The sequence below is a fragment of the Schistocerca nitens genome, chromosome 1, assembly GCF_023898315.1.
Source record: "Schistocerca nitens isolate TAMUIC-IGC-003100 chromosome 1, iqSchNite1.1, whole genome shotgun sequence".
NCBI lineage: Eukaryota > Metazoa > Arthropoda > Insecta > Orthoptera > Acrididae > Schistocerca > Schistocerca nitens.
The window spans coordinates 1,062,425,783-1,062,444,805 of record NC_064614.1 but is presented as its reverse complement, the minus strand read 5'-3'; the positions used below and the strand labels follow the sequence as shown (position 1 = coordinate 1,062,444,805).

At 44.2% G+C, this 19,023-nt stretch overlaps 1 protein-coding gene across 1 annotated transcript in view; it reads right to left on the bottom strand.

The window, feature by feature from the left end:
* Window positions 1-19,023, bottom strand: part of LOC126226405 (glutamate receptor ionotropic, delta-2-like) — a 110,477-nt gene that overhangs the window by 57,009 nt on the left and 34,445 nt on the right. Inside the window, exons 5-7 of the mRNA XM_049942223.1 lie at window positions 11,439-11,725; window positions 10,234-10,262; window positions 2,679-2,955 (exon numbers count right to left, since the gene is read on the bottom strand). Coding sequence (XP_049798180.1) covers window positions 2,679-2,955; window positions 10,234-10,262; window positions 11,439-11,725 — 593 coding nt within the window. The remainder of the gene's footprint in view (window positions 1-2,678; window positions 2,956-10,233; window positions 10,263-11,438; window positions 11,726-19,023) is intronic.

Below are 19,023 nucleotides of genomic sequence, written 5' to 3'. Positions count from 1 at the left end.
ACATGGTTGTTTCGTGTTGCGTTTATGGCTGTACTCAGCGTTTTGTCGGGGGAAATGGCATTACATTTCAGTTGTAAGTGTTTCTATGATAGTGCAGATGCGTTTATTGAAATCTGTTGAAGTGACTTTTATATGTTTTTTACACTTGAAATAGAGTATCACGTAAATTAAAGTGTTGAAAGTGATGCCTGTAAAGTCAGCGTCATATTACATTTTGGAAAGAATCTGTCATAATTCGGTTACAGAAGTATAATTGTTTCTCGTTCCTACTCATAGGTTCCCTAAGGATGAAAACCAAAGGCAGCTTTGCATACAGGCCCTGAAACAGAAAAACTTTAAGCCATCTGCACATATGCGCTTTATAATTTATATTTACAGTGTCTGTCATTTATAAACCTGATGTTTTTATAGGGCTAAGACTGGAGGGAATTGTCTAAGTAGTGATGCTATCCAGATTTTCCGGACCATATGAAGTCGAAGAGGCCTAAGCTCTGTAAATCACACACTAGAAGACGTTCGTTAGATGATGCCACGACTTCTGAAATCTGTGCTTCCAATGCCTGTAAATCTGAATGTTGTTAGAATGTGTATGGTAACTGCGAGTTAGTAAAATATTGTATTAGAATAGAACTGTAGCACGTTACGTTAAGTGCCATTTCGGACATGCTTCGCCCACAAATTATACATCAAAACATGTATTTTTGTATTGTTTACAGTGACGTTATGCGATATGGAAACGAACACCCCGAAAAACGAAAGTTTCAGGTATATTGGGTACTGTGAACAAATACAGGACAAATGTAGTTCTGGCACAATTTTCCGCAAATAAAAAAGTAATTTTTGTTGGAAGCGTTTGGCAGTCAGTTGAGAAATGTGGGGAAAATACGATACAAACATAGGATGGCAGACCGCTGATTTGAAATCCCGCTACCTTTTGCCAACAGTCTCGTGGTTTATGTTGGAGCCACACCAGCCCTATAGCTTCTGCACAGCAAGTCCAGCTTACTAGTGTCTATGGTCGAAGGTGCGGCCCCGAGTGCGATATATCGTTGCCAGCAGTGTTCCACTAAGGGCGGCGCCACCTACCTGTCGCAGAGGGCAGCAACCGTGATGGGCGACGCATGCGCCGTGTACTGAACGGTGGCCTATGTAGGACGTCGATTTGCAGCCTGGCGTCCAGGCGATCATCATAGGCCGCACCACCCGCTCCTTCCGCCTCCATGACTTCTACCTCACCATTTATGGCCGTCCTATCCACCTCACTCCTACCCTCAAATACCTTGGCCTCACACTCGACCGCCACCTCATCTGGACTCCCCATCTCCTTACCATCCAAAACAAAGCTCACAACCACCTCCGCCTCCTGAAACTCCTGTCCGGCCGGATGTGGGGTCTGCATCCTTCCACCATCCTTCAAACCTACAAATCCTTGATCCGCCCCATCCTCTATTATACCAGCGTAGCTTGGATTTCCGCCCCTCCCCGGTTCTATAAAGCCCTCCAAATCCTCGAACGCCATGCGCTCCACCTCGCCTTCCACATCCGCCTTCCGTCCTCCACGCGCATCCTCTACTACCTCATCCCCTTCCCCCACCTTCTCCTTTTCCTTGAACACATGTGCATACTGTATATTGTCCGCCGCCTTGATCCCCCTCACCCCCTGGTGTCTCCCTTCCCCTCCACCCCCAACCAGTTGCTGCGCCTTTAACGTTGTGTCCCACCCTCTCTCCATCTCCACACCCTCCATCTCCTTTCCCAATGCAACTTCCACCATCTACCCCTCCCGGATGATGAGCTTCGCCCTGACATCTACACTTCCTACCAACTCTAACCCCATCTTCCTGCCTCCTCCTCAGGGCTCCCTCTCCTCCCCCTCCCTCCTCCTGAGCGGCTTCCCCCTCCTGCTCCCCCTCCCTCTCTTGTGCCTCATTTCAGTGTCTCTGCACTCCCTCCTGCCCTATCTTCCCTCTTCGTCTTCCGCCCCACGTGTCTCCTGCCTCTTCGTGTACCTGCTGATGCCCCTCCTCTCTTCATCCCGCCGCTTTCCTAGCTGCCCCTTGCTCTCCCCTCCTTTTCCATCCCCTCTGACCTTTCCCTCGGCAGGTCCCACCTGGCAGTTTTATTCTTCATCGTATGCGCTCCAAGTGGGTTTTAAGTGTGTTGTTCTGGAGTGTTTTTAATACTGTGGCCGACTTTTAACCTGTGCATGTCCATTCAGTGTCTTCTCTGTGTTTTAAGAATCGCCAACTGTGTTTTTTTAACTTTGTGGTGACTTTTTTAACTGACCCCCATGAACGTCTCCATCTCAGTCTATTTTTACCTCCATTTTCTCCCATTACTCTGTTTTATGTTCCCCTTTTTTATCGCCTTATGTATGTAACATTTTATTCTTATTTTAGTTGTCATGTCACTCGGTTGAAGAGCGGCGGATTGTGCCGCTGACAGCCCTCCCCTGCCCATATGGGGCAACGGAATGAAATCACAATAAAGAAAAAAAAAAAGCCCGGCGTCGGCTCTCAGCGGGACTCGTCAGCAGAAGCAGCATTTTCCTGAAGATGGCGAACAGATGGATCAACGAAATATCGAGTCAAGTCGATTTTAGGATCCGGCAGCAAACCCGAAGAGATTTTCAACATAAAAAAAGCTTCTAAATGGAAAGTGTGGAGAGAGCAGCGCACCTGGGCGCCGGGTTGGCGAGTATGGCGGTGAGGCTGGCGCGGTAGGCGACGGCGACGAGCAGGCACTGCAGCCACCAGCAGGCCAGCACCAGCCTGGCGCGCCAGTGGCGCCGCCCTGGCGGCTGCGACGCCGGCACCAGCAGCAGCGCGCCCACGGCGGAGAGCGCCCCCACGCGGCCGCCGCCCACCCACTCCAGCGCAGCCGCGCCCGCCGCCAGCGACACCAGCACCGACATCCACATCAGCGACCTGCACTCCACCGACAACCACTCTTCCGCTGCTCCAAATTACACTCGTCAACGTCTACCTAGCACCGTATCCACTAACACATTAAAATACCCAGGGCTAACCCTAGATCACAAATGAACATTAAACCACATATAACCATTATACAACAAACAGTTGCAATGGATTAAAAGTACACTGCTGGACAAGAAAGTGAGGCACCCAGAAGACACAATCAGATGCGAGTGTAACTTTGTACATATACACACCATAAGCATGTATGTAAATGATTAAAGTTACAATTCTCTCTGACAGATACAACAGCTACTAGAGTGTTGTTGTTGTTGTGGTCTTCAGTCCTGAGTCTGGTTTGATGCAGCTCTCCATGCTACTCTATCCTGAGCAAGCTTCTTCATCTCCCAGTACCTACTGCAACCTGCATCCTTCTGAATCTGCTCAGTGTATTCATCTCTTGGTCTCCCTCTACGATTTTTACCCTCCACGCTGCCCTCCAATACTAAATTGGTGATCCCTTGATGCCTCAGAACATGTCCTACCAACTGATCCCTTCTTCTAGTCAAGTTGTGCCACAAACTTCTCTTCTCCCTAATCCTATTCAATACCTTCTCATTATTTATGTGATCTACCCATCTAATCTTCAGCATTCTTCTGTAGCACCACATTTCGAAAGCTTCTATTCTCTTCTTGTTCAAACTATTTATCGTCCATGTTTCCCTTCCATACACGGCTACACTCCATACAAATACTTTCATAAACGACTTCATAACACTTAAATCTATACTTGATGTTAACAAATTTCTCTTCTTCAGAAACGATTTCCTTGCCATTACCAGTCTACCTTTTATATCCTCTCTACTTCGACCATCATCAGTTATTTTGCTCCCCAAATAGCAAAACTCCTTTGCTACTTTAAGTGTCTCATTTCCTAATCTAATTCCCTCAGCATCACCCGACTTAATTCGACTGCATTCCATTACCCTCGTTTTTGCTTTTGTTGATGTTCATCTTATATCCTCCTTTCAAGACACTGTCCATTCCGTTCAACTGCTCTTCCAAATCCTTTGCTGTCTCTGACAAAATTACAATGTCATCGCCAAACCTCAAAGTTTTTATTTCTTCTCCATGGATTTTAGTTCCTACTCCGTATTTTTCTTTTGTTTCCTTCTCTGCTTGCTCAATATACAGATTGAATAACACTGGGGATAAGCTACAGCCCTGTATCACTCCCTTCCCAACCACTGCTTCCCTTTCATACCCCTTGACTCTTATAACTGTCATCTGGTTTCTGTACAAATTGTAAATAGCCTTTCGCTTCCTGTATTTTACCCCTGCCACCTTCAGAATTTGAAAGAGAGTATTCGAGTCAACATTGTCAAAAGCTTTCTCTAAGTCTACAAATACTAGAAACGTAGGTTTGCCTTTCCTTAATCTTCCTTCTAAGATAAGTCGTAGGGTCAGTATTGCCTCACGTGTTCCAATGTTTCTACGCAATCCAAACTGATCTACCTCGAGGTCGGCTTCTACTAGTTTTTCCATTCGTCTGTAAAGAAATCGCGTTAGTATTTTGCAGCTGTTACTTATTAAACTGATTGTTCGGTAATTTTCACATCAGTCAACACTTGCTTTCTTTGGATTGGAATATTATATTCTTCTTGAAGTCTGAGGGTATTTCGCCTGTCTCATACATATTGCTCACGAGATGGTAGAGTTTTGTCAGGACTGGCTCTCCCAAGGCTGTCAGTAGTTCTAATGGAATGTTGTCTACTCCCGGGGCCTTGTTTCGAGTAGAGTATGGTAGTGTTATACCTATTGAATGCTGTTACTAGGCATGGCAGTTTATGTAACGGGTGTAAGCAGTGTCAGGTGTTGTGTGATCATATACATGTACATCCATACTCCGCAAGCCACCTGACGGTGTGTGGCGGAGGCTACCTAAAGTACCTCTATCGGTTCGCCCTTCTATTCCAGTCTCGTATTGTTCGTGGGAAGAAAGATTGTCGATATGGCTCTGTGTGGGCTCTAATCACTCTGATTTTATCCTCATGGTCTCTTCGCGAGATATATGTAGGAGGGAGCAATGTACTGCTTGACTCCTCGGTGAAGGTATGTTCTCGAAACTTCAACAAAAGCCCGTAGTGAGCTACTGAGCGTCTCTCCTGCAGAGTCTTCCACTGGAGTTTATCTATCATCTCCGTAACGCTTTCGCGATTACTAAATGATTCTGTAACGAAGCGCGCTACTCTCCGTTGGATCTTCTCTATCTCTTCCATCAATCCAATCTGGTATGGATCCCACACCGGTGAGCAGTATTCAAGCAGTGGGCGAACAAGTGTACTGTAGCCTACTTCCTTTGTTTTCGGACTGCATTTCCTTAGGATTCTTCCAATGACTCTCAGTCTGCATCTGCTTTATTGACGATTAATTTTATATGGTCATTCCATTTTAAATAGCCGGCCGGAGTGGCCGAGCGGTTGTAGGCGCTTCAGTCTGGAACCACGCGACCGCTACGGGCGCAGGTTCGAATCCTGCCTTGGGCATGGATGTATGTGATGTCCTTAGGTTAGTTAGATTTTAGTAGTTCTAAGTTCTAGGGGACTGATGAGCTCAGATGTTAAGTCCCATAGTGCTCAGAGCCATTTGAACCATTTTAAATCACTCCTAATGCCTACTCCCTAATAATTTATGGAATTAACTGCTTCCAGTTGCTGACCTGCTATATTTTAGCTAAATGATAAAGGATCTTTCTTTCTGTGTATTCGCAACACATTACACTGGTCTACATTGAGATTCAATTGCCATTCCGTGCACCTTGCGTCAATTCGCTGCAGATCCTCCTGCATTTCAGGACAATTTTCCTTTGTTACAACCTCTCGGTATACCACAGCATCATCCGCAAAAAGCCTCAGTGAACTTCTGATGTCATCCACAAGGTCATTTATGTATATTGTGAATAGCAACGGTTCTACGACACTCCCCTGCGGCACACCTGAAATCACTCTTACTTCGGAAGACTTCTCTCCATTGAGAATAACATGCTGCGTTTTGTTATATAGGAAATCTTCAATCCAATCACACAATTGGTCTGATAGTCCATATGCTCTTACTTTGTTCATTAAACGACTGTGGGGAACTGTATCGAACACGTTGCGGAAGTCAAGAAACACGGCATCTACCTGGGAACCCGTGTCTATGGCCCTCTGAGTCTCGTGGACGAATAGCGTGAGCTGGGTTTCACACGATCGTCTTTTTCGAAACCCATGCTGATTCCTACAGAGTAGATTTCTAGTTTCCAGAAAAGTCAGTATATTCGATCATAATATTGTTCCAAAATTCTACAATTGATCGACTTAGAGGTATAGGTCTGTAGTTCTGCACATCTGTTCGACGTCTCTTCTTGAAAACGGGGTTGACCTGTGCTCTTTTCCAATGTTTTGGAAGGCTACACTCTTCTAGAGACCTACGGTACACCGGTGCAAGAAGGGGGGCAAGTTCTTTCGCGTACTGTGTGTAAAATCGAACTGGTATCCCATCAGGTCCAGCGGCCTTTCCTCTTTGGAGCAATTTTGATTGTTTTTCTAGCCCTCTGTCATCTATTTCGATATCTACCATTTTGTCATCTGCGCGGCAATCTAGAGAAGGAACTACAGTGCAGTCTTCCTGTAAAGGAGATCCAGATACCACGCACTTCTTGAGACAGTATCATCAATATCTGACAGACTTTGAAAGGGTATTGTGGGTCTCCATTTGGCTGGCTGGTCAAATAGTGCAATATTTAGATTTATTGTTCATTCAAATATGACAGCAACTTGGTGTTGGACAGCTTTAGAATGTAAGGGCAGGCACACTCATTGTTGAGGTTCCGATTGATCGTGTTTGACCATCACAACAGAGGATCACCGTATTGTTCAACAAGCACATTGTAACTCCTTCACATCTGTGCCTGTCGTCTGTGAACAAGTAATGGACTCCCTTCAACATTTGTGTCATCTTGCACCATTGATTGGAGACTAGCTGCAGCCAGATTAGGGAATTACTGCCCCATGTGTCGGCTGGTGTTATCAACATAACATAAACGGTTGCATTTGGAGATGCTCAGCAGCTCTGTGAGCAGGAAGCACGGACTGCTGATGAATGGTGTCGCGTTATATTCAGCGATAAATAATGGTTCTGCACTACTCTGGATGACCATCATCAGCAAGTATGGCAGCGGACTTGAGGGTGAGCCATGCTCTGGCTCGCGTTGGTGCTGTTGTAGGTTTCCATCCTCTGCTCGAGGTCACACTGTATCGTTTAATTGACATGGTTGCGGTTGTCTTCTTCTTGTGTTGACTGGTGCCACTTGGTTGTCCGCTAGTGACAGTAGCGGCGGTTATCGATACGTAGTAACTGTGGCCCTATCTTTGGGGCGACGTCGTTGTTCTCCCCCGTCGTGTCAGTGTGCAGTTCGGTTGGGGACTCAGGAGGAGCCAGGTCCACGCAGAGCGGGAACTTGCCGGAACCACTGGCGGCACGCATGGACTGCCAGATCGAAGAGCTGTGGTCACGAGGGTGCATGACCTCGTCGAAACCGGATCCTGCAAGTTTTAAGTTGAGTGCATTTCAATTCGAGTCGAAAATGTTCAAATGTGTGTGAAATCTTGTGGGACTTAACTGCTAAGGTCATCAGTCCCTAAGTTTACACACTACTTAACCTAAATTATTCTAAGGACAAACACACACACCCATGCCCGAGGAAGGACTCGAATCTCCTACTGGATCAGCCGCACAGTCCATTACGACAGCGCCTAAGACGGCTCGGCAAATCCCGCGCGGCAATTCGAGTAGACAAGCCTCCTCCATTGTGAAATCTCGCGATTCTCCAGTGACTTGGGTTCGTGTTGCTGCTCGTAGTGTCGCCGAGGCAAAGGGCAGCGAGTGGAGTGCTTGGGGAAGATGGATAAGATTAGCTTTCCTGGGGTTATAATGACTACTTACTGCCTTCAGCTTGTTACAGTTGTTAAGTTCAACCAGCGGTATTTTTCCTGTCTGGTGGCCGCTAACGCTCCAGTTACCTGCCCTGGGGGTTAGTGTATGTAACGGCAGTACACGTTTCCTCGCCTTGCCGCTGCTGTCCGGTAAGGCGTGTAAGTTTGACAGCTTTTTTGATTTTAGGTTGGTTGGCGATTCTTCTACCTTAGTGGTAGTGATTCCTTTCTTATTCCGGGAGCTCTAAGCACAGTATTCTGTGGGCGGAGTCGAGACCGCCGGTTCTGGCTTTGCCGTATTTTTACATCTTTGCATTTGGTTTCTCGGACGTCAGGTAGATTATCATTAGTCACTCGTTAGACTGCCACTAGTCTGAGTTACCATCTTGTGTTGTGAATGCAACTCTTGGCTGCCTTTCTCACCGCTCGCGGAAGGGTTTTTGTCCTGACCTACTCAGAGGCCGATTCCTGGAGCACCATCTGTGACTGGCCCTCGTGTTTTTTATTGTGTTATTATTTTATTATTGTATTACCAAGTTACCATCATTTGTCTCTCCTGTTTGGTGATCAGTTGCTTGTCCTTTTGAATTAACCTTTGTTATTATATTCGCTGTTTTATTGTATGTTGTTAAATTTTTTTAATAACTGCCATTCTTGGCGTTAAAGGCCGTCAGCCGTGGCTGTGGTTACTTGCCTTAAAATTATAACTGCGACCACATTGGCTTGTTCTCAAAACATTATTTGCTGTGTCTGTATTTTATGTAGGTTTGTTAAATTCTTTTAATAATTGCCATTCTTGGTGTTTAAGGCCTTCAGCCGTGAAACAATTCTTAATTGATTGCTATTAAGACCTTCAGCCGTGAGCATGGTTACTTGTTTCAAAATCATAATTTGGTAATTCTATTTTAGCAGTGAGCTTTAAGATCTTGGTGATTTGTCTTTTATATTTTAATAACTGTAATTGTAAGTTACAACAAGTTTAAACAATTCTTAATTTATTCTCATTAAGGCCTTCCTCCGTGAAACGGTTCTTAAATTATTGCCATTATTTTAATTATTTGTTCATTTTAAATAAATTGTGTGTGATTAAAAGAAAAACCAACCAATAGTAACTGATTATGGCCCCGTCCACAATCCTAACCGAATCCTGCCTTCCTTGACTAATATGTCTCGGGTAGAGGCCTCTTTATTCCAATGTTCTGGAGTGGTTAAGCGGTGCTACTCCTTGTGTCATGCTGTGGGAATCCATCGGTTATGACTTCATGACATGGCTGGAAGTGATTAAGGGAACCATGAGGCCACAGTCGTAAGACACAGACTTGCTGCATCCATTAATGTTACCTCTCACGCAACAGTGATGTGGTGCCTGTTTTCTGCAGGACAAGGCACATCCAGGCTTGACACGTGTCTCTATGAACAGTCTACGTGATGTTGAGAAGCTCTAATGACCACCAAGATCCCTGTACTGACCCCAATAGAATTTGTGGTGGACGAGATTGAAAGTCAACTCCGTCCCAGGGGTTATCAACGACCAGTATAACAGTTCTGGGCAGCTTACCTCGGGAGAGGATACAGCGGATTTATGCAATCCTTCCCAAACGAATCAGTGCTTGTTTCTAGGCTAGAGGGGGTGCAACGTTTTACTGACAAGTGGCCTCATACTGCCAACTGCTTTGAAAATGTGACCCGATTTTATAATCACTGAAATAACATCACATACCCTTTGAACCCATGAAGTTTCATTTCTTCCCTCCTCTGCTTCACTGTTTTGTTGATCAAACATCGAAGTTGCAGCCCTCGTCCATACTTTCCATCTCCAAAGCCTTAAGCCAACTTCTATTCTACCAATGTCACCTGGGTTTTGGCTTCTGACAAATCATCGAATGCCATGCTTTTAATTTTCTACGTCTATCAGTCCTTCCCCAATCGAAACCTATATGAAACTGTTAATTAGTATCCTAAGTAATTTCTGGTCCAGCCAGAGTGGCCGAGCGGTTCTAGGCTCTACAGTCTGGGACCGCGCGACCGCTACGGTCGCAGGTTCGAATCCTGCCTCCGGCATGGATGTGTGTGATGTCCTTAGATTAGTTAGGCTTAAGTAGTTCTAAGTTCTAGATGACCTCAGATGTTAAATCCCATAGAGCTCAGAGTCATTTGAACCATTTTTGGTCCTCCTCCCCCATTTTGAATTCTTTCGAATTTCGTACACTTCCCAAAGACCTGACACCAATCACCCTACTGTTTCATCCAAGATCGTCAGCCATAGTATTCTGCCATGTTTATACCAAAACATCTAATTTTAAACATAAAGAGTCTCTAAACCCTCTCGGAATGTAACTTTAAACGCTGTCCTCTAAGTGCCCACAAAATTGGCCTAGGGATTTACTCATCTTTCCAACTTCAACGGATATACTTTTTTCTCTACATCTTACAGGTCCTCTTTCCCCAGTTTTATCCCTCCAATCCCAACAGCTTCTTTTGGGGTCTACCTCCTCCTGTTTTTTCTCCTAGATTCTTTTCAGAACTGTCCCAGAAACTGTCATCACCTACTATTCTTTTCTGTCTGCAGCCCGTTTTCATCCATCCCTTCTCCGTAATAGTCCCAAAACCCAAATCGTGCACCACCTTGAACATGCACAAGGTATTTTATGTAGTCCTGCTGTTTCTTCTGGAGGCAGCTCTTAAATGATTGAGCTCGTCCTCCATGTATTATGGTTCACAGCTTGGTGCGCTAATGTATGGATCACCTGTGTTTTCTGTTTGGGATGGCGAAAAGATTTTTTTTTGGAGGTATCTGTCCGTGTGAATGTGTTTTCTGTAGAACTTTTGCCCCAAAATTCCGTCAACTTATCTGAGTATGTCTTCATCAAAAAATGAAAGTAGACCTCCTTTCTCTTTTTATATAGTGAACTTTATTTTAGAATTAATATCACTCAGAAAATTTAGATATTCTGAGAATACTTTTTCTCCATGAGTCCGTATGACAGTGCACATACCACAACCTCCTGCTCTGGAACCTTTTTGCCTGACTTATAACTGGATATGCGCCTCCTGCAGAAGCTGGGCGACACTGACATGGCATGCTGTGGTCAGCTGTCAGGTCTGTGGCAGATGTACATTGGGGAATTCCTACTCTGATCAAGGCATCAAGAAACTCGTGACGTCGTCTGTTATAGCGTAAACACCCTCGTATCACATGGTTGAGATCTGCAATCTCTGCTGGGTGGACTTCGCGCAATGAAGCCCTTATTATACTCTGACAGGTGCTGATAACACGAGTACGCACCATTTCCGTGTCCTTCACAATGATCACTCAATATCTGACGCAGTTCACGCCCCTTATTGACCCTACCAGGCCTGGTAAAAGCGCTAAACACGAAGAACACCAATGCAATCTGGTGGCTGTTCTACGTCTCACAGAGAATTGGACCTCTACTCATTAATGTACCCGTTAATACACTGACGTCCGACCGCGACTTCTGGTTGCTTCACTGTTTTTGTCTGGTAGTGTGTTTTGTCTGGTGAGGTTTCTGGTGTGGCGCGGCCTTACTTGAAGGGCAGCACGAGCGTCATCCAGGAGTTGTCGGTGAGCATCTCGGGCGTGAGGAAGGTGAGGCAGTGCGTGGTGTAGGGCACGCTGAGGTCTATGAAGCGCAGGTGGTGCGGCGTGTAGTGGAAGCTGCCGAGCGCGAGCGCGGCGCGGCCCTGCTGTAGCTGGCCCAGCAGCCCGTTGACGGAGCCGTCGGCGCGCTGCGTGCCCCACTTCTCCTCCTGCCAGCCCGCCGGCACGTACAGCTCCACCGCGAAGTTCATCGAGTGCGACAGCGCTCCCAGCACCTGCACCCGTCCACCTTATTACCCGCTCACTGCACAGCCCACCGGCAAGACTTTTCGTAAAACAGAGAAAATATCACCAAAAAAATGCAATTCGTCCGTAGTAGAATAGCATTATGACCATTTCGGAGATCGAAAGTCTCCTCTTTAGAAATCACCACGGATTCTACAAACATAGACGTTCCAAATCCCAGATCGCCCTGTTGGTCCTAATACCCAGAAACGCTTGTGGTGGTTGTAATATTTCTGGCTTATTCAGCCATCATATTAGGCTCCAGGAAGCTATTCCCAGGGCAGTGGAGCTGCAAGAAGCATAGAGATGACGCAGTGTGGGGTGAGGTACCGGTGACAGATGTTAGATTCGGTACCATTGCCGTGAGAAAGACTGCCTGCACGATGCTGCTGCTCTGTGTTTGGCTGCTGTGTTCGGCGGTAGGGCGCCAAAACGTTAAACTTCAGTTGCTATTATTAATTAAACTTGTCATCCAAATTACTTCATTTTTTAAAGAAACCTCTCTCAACAGCCACCTATCAATCAGTCATTTCAAAATTATTAAAATCAGAGTATTACTAAAACAAAAGAGTGACGATATTACTGCCGATGCACTTCGGTGGCGTTCGGGTCACGCCTTGCTGGCTTGGCGCACGAAGTGTCTCGGGCAGTCCGGCTCTCCAGCTCTGACCGTTCCAGTAGACAGACATGTTGTCTGTTATAGCAGTATTTGTTTCATGCAATTTTATTTACTACAGTTCCGACTGTCGCTAGGTACAGACATGTTGTCTGTAATAGTAGTATTTGATTCAAGTAATTTTATTCTACAGTTCTGACCGTTCCAGTAGACAGACATGTTGTCTGTTATAGCAGTATTTGTTTCATGCAATTTTATTTACTACAGTTCCGACTGTCGCTAGGTACAGACATGTTGTCTGTAATAGTAGTATTTGATTCATGTAATTTTAGTCTCCAGGTCTGACGGCTCCAGTAGACAGACATGTTGTCTGTGGCAGGACGTATTTCATGTTAATTTAGCCAGATATAATGACTGTGGAAAGATATGTTCAATACGTTGTGATCAAGAATAGTTTCCCGTGTCAATATCAATAAAAACGCGAGTGGCATCCCAAATGAGTTATAGTTTATTCGTAGCAGCAGTTCCTTGCGAAGTTAATTTCAGCCTCAAGAAAAAGAATCCACGCCCTGCGTGCTGTTTTCTGCGCTGGGGACATCATCATCATGAAGACAGCAGGTTAGTGAAGTGTACAAGAACTTATGTATTCCACACAGGGCAGTGGAAACAACTAGGCACCTCACGTGTACTGCATGCACAGTACAAATGTGCTCAGTGACACGTCATCTGCAGTAATGCAGAGGAGGTAAAGAAGGGTGAAAGTATTAACACTATCTCACTTTTATTCCATTTTCTTGCCGTATGGTGCAAATGTAATAATACTGTACCAACAGCCGTTATTTTCATATTGTTTTATTAGGCAACCAATTACGATGTTCCAGTCACATCATCTTCAGGCCTGTCGCATGAATAACACCAAATACCACTCGCACATGTATAAGACAAGGCACCAATGTCACATATGTGACTGCTGTTCACAGAACAATATCAAAATAACTGCTGTTAGTACAGGATTATTGCATTTCATCGACCAGCCGCTGTGCCATGCACCCGAGGCCAAGACAGAGTTACATTTCTTCGTGATGGTACATGTCGCTAGCCCGCCGATTCCGTTAACAAGTGGACACCAAAGAAGATGATGCTGTACTGTGTGGTCTTACCAACATCTGAGTCCATCCTAGTGAAATATGTGAATGAATTAGTAATTTTGAACACCGATGAATCAAAGCTAATCATGGGGTGCAAGTGAACAGGAAAGATTATACCATAATTGTAACAATGGAAAGAGCACAAATCTGATTAATCAACTGAAATTTATTCTGCATTTAAGGGGCGTCCTTGGCTCTGATTACGTGCTACAATAAGGGGACAACAAATTAATTTAATATTGTGCTTAATAATACATTAATTTTTGGCATTTTCATCCTTTACCACTGTAAAAAAGTTGACAATGCAACTCTTAGTATCATAAACTGAAACCGTTTTGATCTTTCAAATTTATATTTTGGAAAGTTTTCAGTGTAATGTTTCCTTAAAGCGTGCAACAACTAAGCAGCGGTACGCCAAAGCTAGCACGTGTTATGTGTACTCAGTTTGCCAGTAAACAATACTAAGTATCCACTGATACATTTTTATGCATAACATTTTGGATATAAGTAACGATTTCTTAAGAAAATATGTCGTTTTTCTAGAAAAATTTGTAAATCAAGACTTACCTGAATAAAAAAAAATCAAAATTCATGTGCTTGAAATATGTTATTCATGAGATTTTACTGAAACTTTACTGCGTAGTTTTGCAAAACAGCCAACTTGCACACTACCATTGTTTACAGCCGAAATCTTCCATTATTTCAGTATTTGTACAGCACTCCCATACCATACGCCTTCGTTCACTCTTACGTCCACGATTCTTGCCATCTATGGTCGCACTGTTTGTCCCTCTCTCTTGTGTTGTGGCTATGGCTGTCGTATGTCCGAGTTTCCGGGGATATTTCCTAGTTTTGAGACAGTCCGGGAGAGTCCTGGGGGAGGGGGGGTTACACAACTACCCAGGGTAAACGTAGACCTGTTTTGTGTCTGGAAGAATTAGACTGATTTGAAATAAATATATTTTAATAAATCTTAGTTAAATTTCTTTAAATGAAGATTGGCGCATAGGTAGCTTTGTTCGTTTTGTATTTTAAAAAATCCAGTGGCGAGCACGCTCTCCTATACAAACATTTTCCGTACTTCATCGTTGAGAACAATGAGAAACTACCGACAACCGACGACCGCATGCACAGCGCCACCCCACCCATCCATCGGCCAACGTATCGTCGATAGACTGTATGTGTGTGTCTGGGAAAATGATCCGATTTGACTCAGTGACTGGGATTTTCGAAGTCTTTGTCCAGGGTCGTTAGTTTAACTGATGGCAAGCCTATTTCTGACGCTACCTGTGCGTCTCCTCCAACGGTTTAGAGTCCCAGTGTCACATTGTATGCTTTCTACTGCTTGCACCACATAGCTCCACGTGGTTTGCTGATGAGTACAGTATTATTCCAAACAATTCACTTTCCTTATCAGATCCTTTTTATCACCAAACTGCTACATAAAACTGGGGCTGAGTTTGTTACGGCGTAAAGTCAAGTGCCAGCACGCGAGTCGGTAACGATGGAGCAGAGAGGGCTGCGAAAAGACATCAGCCAAATACACGCTGGCCATCCCCTCTCCAGGACGACAAGGCGATAGCAGCGGCCATTACGCGAAGACGACATAAGCGCCCCGCCCGACTGGTGGCGGCCCAGTTGAACAGCAGCATCAGGAACAGGCACTTGTATAGCAGCGACTTAGGACCTGTACGAGGGTCGTCCACAAAGTAAGTTCCGTTTCTATTTCTATCTACGGCAGCGCTACGATCGCAGTTCCGAATATGCGCGGCAGTTACTCTGACTCAAGGAGAAGACATGCACGCCATTTTCAGATCGCTGCTGCCGACGTGTGCTTTGTAGTGCTTCTTTATCATGTCAGCCGTAATTGAAAATGCCACCGCGTGTGAAAGCAGATCTGTGATTCCTTTTCTAAATGAAAGAAAGTTATACCAAAGGAAATTCATTGGCAATTCTGCGAGGTTTACGGACAAAATGCTATGAGTTATTCAATGGTTAGAAGATGGATCAGACTGTTCAGTGAAGGACATGATCAAGTGCACGATGAAGAACGAATTGGGCGCCCATCTGTGGTTACTGATGAACCGGTTCACACAACTGAAGAGAAGATAAATCACAACAATAAGTTTACACTTACAGGGGGAGGCCATGACGTTTGGAACGCGGATTTATTGCAAACTTCGCACGCTCGTAGTACTCCATGAGGACAACAAAATGTGTAGCGTGTACTTCTCAAGCGTTATTGAGAAAATCGCAAGATAATTTCGGTCGTCAAATATGCGTGGCCATTTTTACCATGAAGCGGCTGCAGCCGAGTGGTGCCGGCACGGTAGCTCAGCGTGTTCGATCAGAGAGCTGGTTGGTCTCTGTAATAAAAAAAACTGAGTGAAACGATCAACAAACGAACTTGACCGGATGTCATGTGACGTCCGCAACGAACAAACACATCGAACAACAACGAACAAAAAAAAAAAAAAGCGTGTTCTGTCAGAGTGTTAGCTACCCTTTCTGATAAAAGAACTGAGCGAACGGGTCAACGAACAAACTGAACGGGTGTCATCTGACGTCCGCCCTGAACAAATTCAACGAGAAATATAGAACAATTGATTTTTTTAAAAAAAAGTGGTTCGCGTTCAAGCCGCTGGATCGAGTTCCGTTCGTCAGTTTTGTTTTTTTATTTTCAACACAGTCATTTTTCTTTACTATTGATGACCTGTGGTATCGTGTTGAAGCTGCATGGGCACGCCATACAAGCTCTGACTCAATGCCCAGTCGTATCAAGGCCGTTATTACGGCCAGAGGTGGTTGTACTGGGTACTGATTTCTCAGGATCTATGCACCCAAACTGAGTGAAAATGTAATCACATGTCAGTTCTAGTATAATATATTTGTCCAATGAATACCAGTCTATCATCTGCATTTCTTCTTGGTGTAGCAATTTTAATGGCCAGCAGTGTAATTAATGTGACTGGACTGTGTATGTAGTGATTGCTAAAACTGCAGTATTTCTCGTCGCAGTCGGTAATGTTTAACCTCCAGCTTAGTAGACTCGTCGAGAATGAGGGTGTAACGGTACTTTGCGGGCAGGCGTGTCAATTAGCATCATATTAATTAAAATCGGGGAAGAATTAAAAAGGGGAAAGTAATACGAAACTTTAATAACTGCACAGTATTACTAACAAGGGAACCTCCCCATCGCACACCCCTCAGATTTAGTTATAATATGGCACAGTGGATAGGCCTTGAAAAACTGAACACAGATCAATCGAGAAAACAGGAAGAAGTTGTGTGGAACTATGAAAAAAATAAGCAAAATATACAAACTGAGTAGTCCATGGGCAACATAGGCAAGATCAAGGATGAGGTGGTCCCGTGGTTAGCGCGAGCAGGTGCGGAACAAGAGGTCCTTGGTTCAAGTCTTCCCTCCAGTAAAAAATTTAAAGTTTTATTTTCAGACAATTATCAGAGTTCAGGCACTCACACATAATCAATTTCGCTCTCCAAAATTCCAGGACATGTTCAGATTTTCTTGGACATAAGCAGGATTTGACGGTCTACACACGGAAAAATTTGAAAACGTTAAAAACATATGTTTTAACAGAGCACAGAGAAAACTGTGCGACTGTGAAACTGTTGCATTCATTTGTTGCAGTTTATGTAACACACTCTTATGTTTTCATCACTTTTTTGGGAGTGATTATCACATCCACAAGAAAACCTAAATCGGGCAAGGCAGAAGAATCTTTTTACCCATTCGCCAAGTGTGCAAGTTAGGTGGGTCGACAACATATTCCTGTCATGTGACGCACATGCCGTCACCACTGTCGTATAGAATATATCAGAATTGTTTTCCTGGATCAAATGTTTTCGGTTCCCATTGGAGAGGCACGTCCTTTCGTCTACTAATCGCACGGTTTTGCGGTGCGGTCGCAAAACACAGACACTAAACTTATTACAGTGAACAGAGACGTCAATGAACGAACGGATAGATCATAACTTCGCAAAAATGAAGTACGTAAACTTTTCGCTCGCGGGTAGACTTGAAGCAAGGACCTCTCGCTTCGCAGCTGCTCACTCTAACCACGGGACCAGGGCGCTCCTGTGCCCACATTATCCTTGATGTTGCCTATGTTGCCCATGGACTACTCAGTTTGTATATTTTGCTTATTTTTTCATAGTTCCACACAACTTCTTCCTGTTTTCTCGACTGATCTGTGTTCAGTTTTTCAAGGCCTATCCACTGTGCAAATTGTAACTAAATCTGAGGGGGGTGCGATGGGGAGGTTCCCCTGTAAGAAGCAATATAATGAAAAGTAATAAGAAGCAAAGTAGCAAAAACCAAGCGGGACAGAAAGATATAGGGGCGAGTTTGTTTTTTAATAGATATAAAAGAACATGTAACACATTATTGAGCTCTCTACCTTCAGTTATCGCCATAGGGCTAGTCGATGAAAAAGTGGTACGCGACTGCGAAATTCGTTAAGGAGATTGTTTAAAGACTCTTCAAGCACGTTTAAAATGCATTACGTGTGACGAAGTGATCAGAGACGTTTATTGTCGGGTGGAGTGAAAATGAATCCGACAACATAATTCGAACTTTGGTTAGCTGGGAAAAATACTCTTGGTAAACTACTATGGTTGTGGAACCCACGAAAATTGTGCGCAACGGAAAGCTATAGTTTACGTAATTCTGCATTTTATAAAATGGTGAATTTTATCCTTGGACGGTTGCGGGGGTAATTGATACAAACAACGCGCCAGCATAAAAAATAGTTCGCTTATTAACAACCAGATATTAATTAACGGGGACATAAAATACTAAAAAAGAAGGATAGGATCATCACCTCCAATCCCGATTCATATTTCATATTTAATTAGTGAAAAGAAAAGTGTTAATAAAGAAACTACATTTCAATTTTATCCACGATTTTGGCTTCATTACGTAGACTTGACTACATGATAAACAATATCTGTGGAAGTTGTATGCAACGTATCGTCATAATATTTATCCAACCAATTTTGTGAGACACCAAAAATGTAAATGCATGAAATTGTTCTTACCGCGCTTGTATAATGTGTGAGTGTGACGAACTATATTGAGAAACTGAACATCCATTACGTACTTGCAAGTTTATCTGCGAAAATGGTCCTTGTCGGTACATCAGCATAGAGTTCGAATAGAATCGCTGGAATATTCCAAAACATTCAGATTAATCGAACATCTAAATACGTATAATGCTGGTACCACCAGGATGTGTTCTTTCTCCTCACCCCCGCGGCAGTAATTGAATTAAGAGTCAGCCGGGAAATACATTTAAATCAATTGACGATTATTGAGCTAGCGTCACGAATTTTCAAACGTCCACTGCCATGTATGAAAGCGAGTGACACCACGAGTGTTAAAGTCGATCGAGGGGTGTCGCCGTGATCGTATTGAATGACATTGAGCGGTTACAAGGTTCAAATGGCTCTGAGCACTATGGGACTCAACTGCTGAGGTCATTAGTCCCCTAGAACTTAGAAC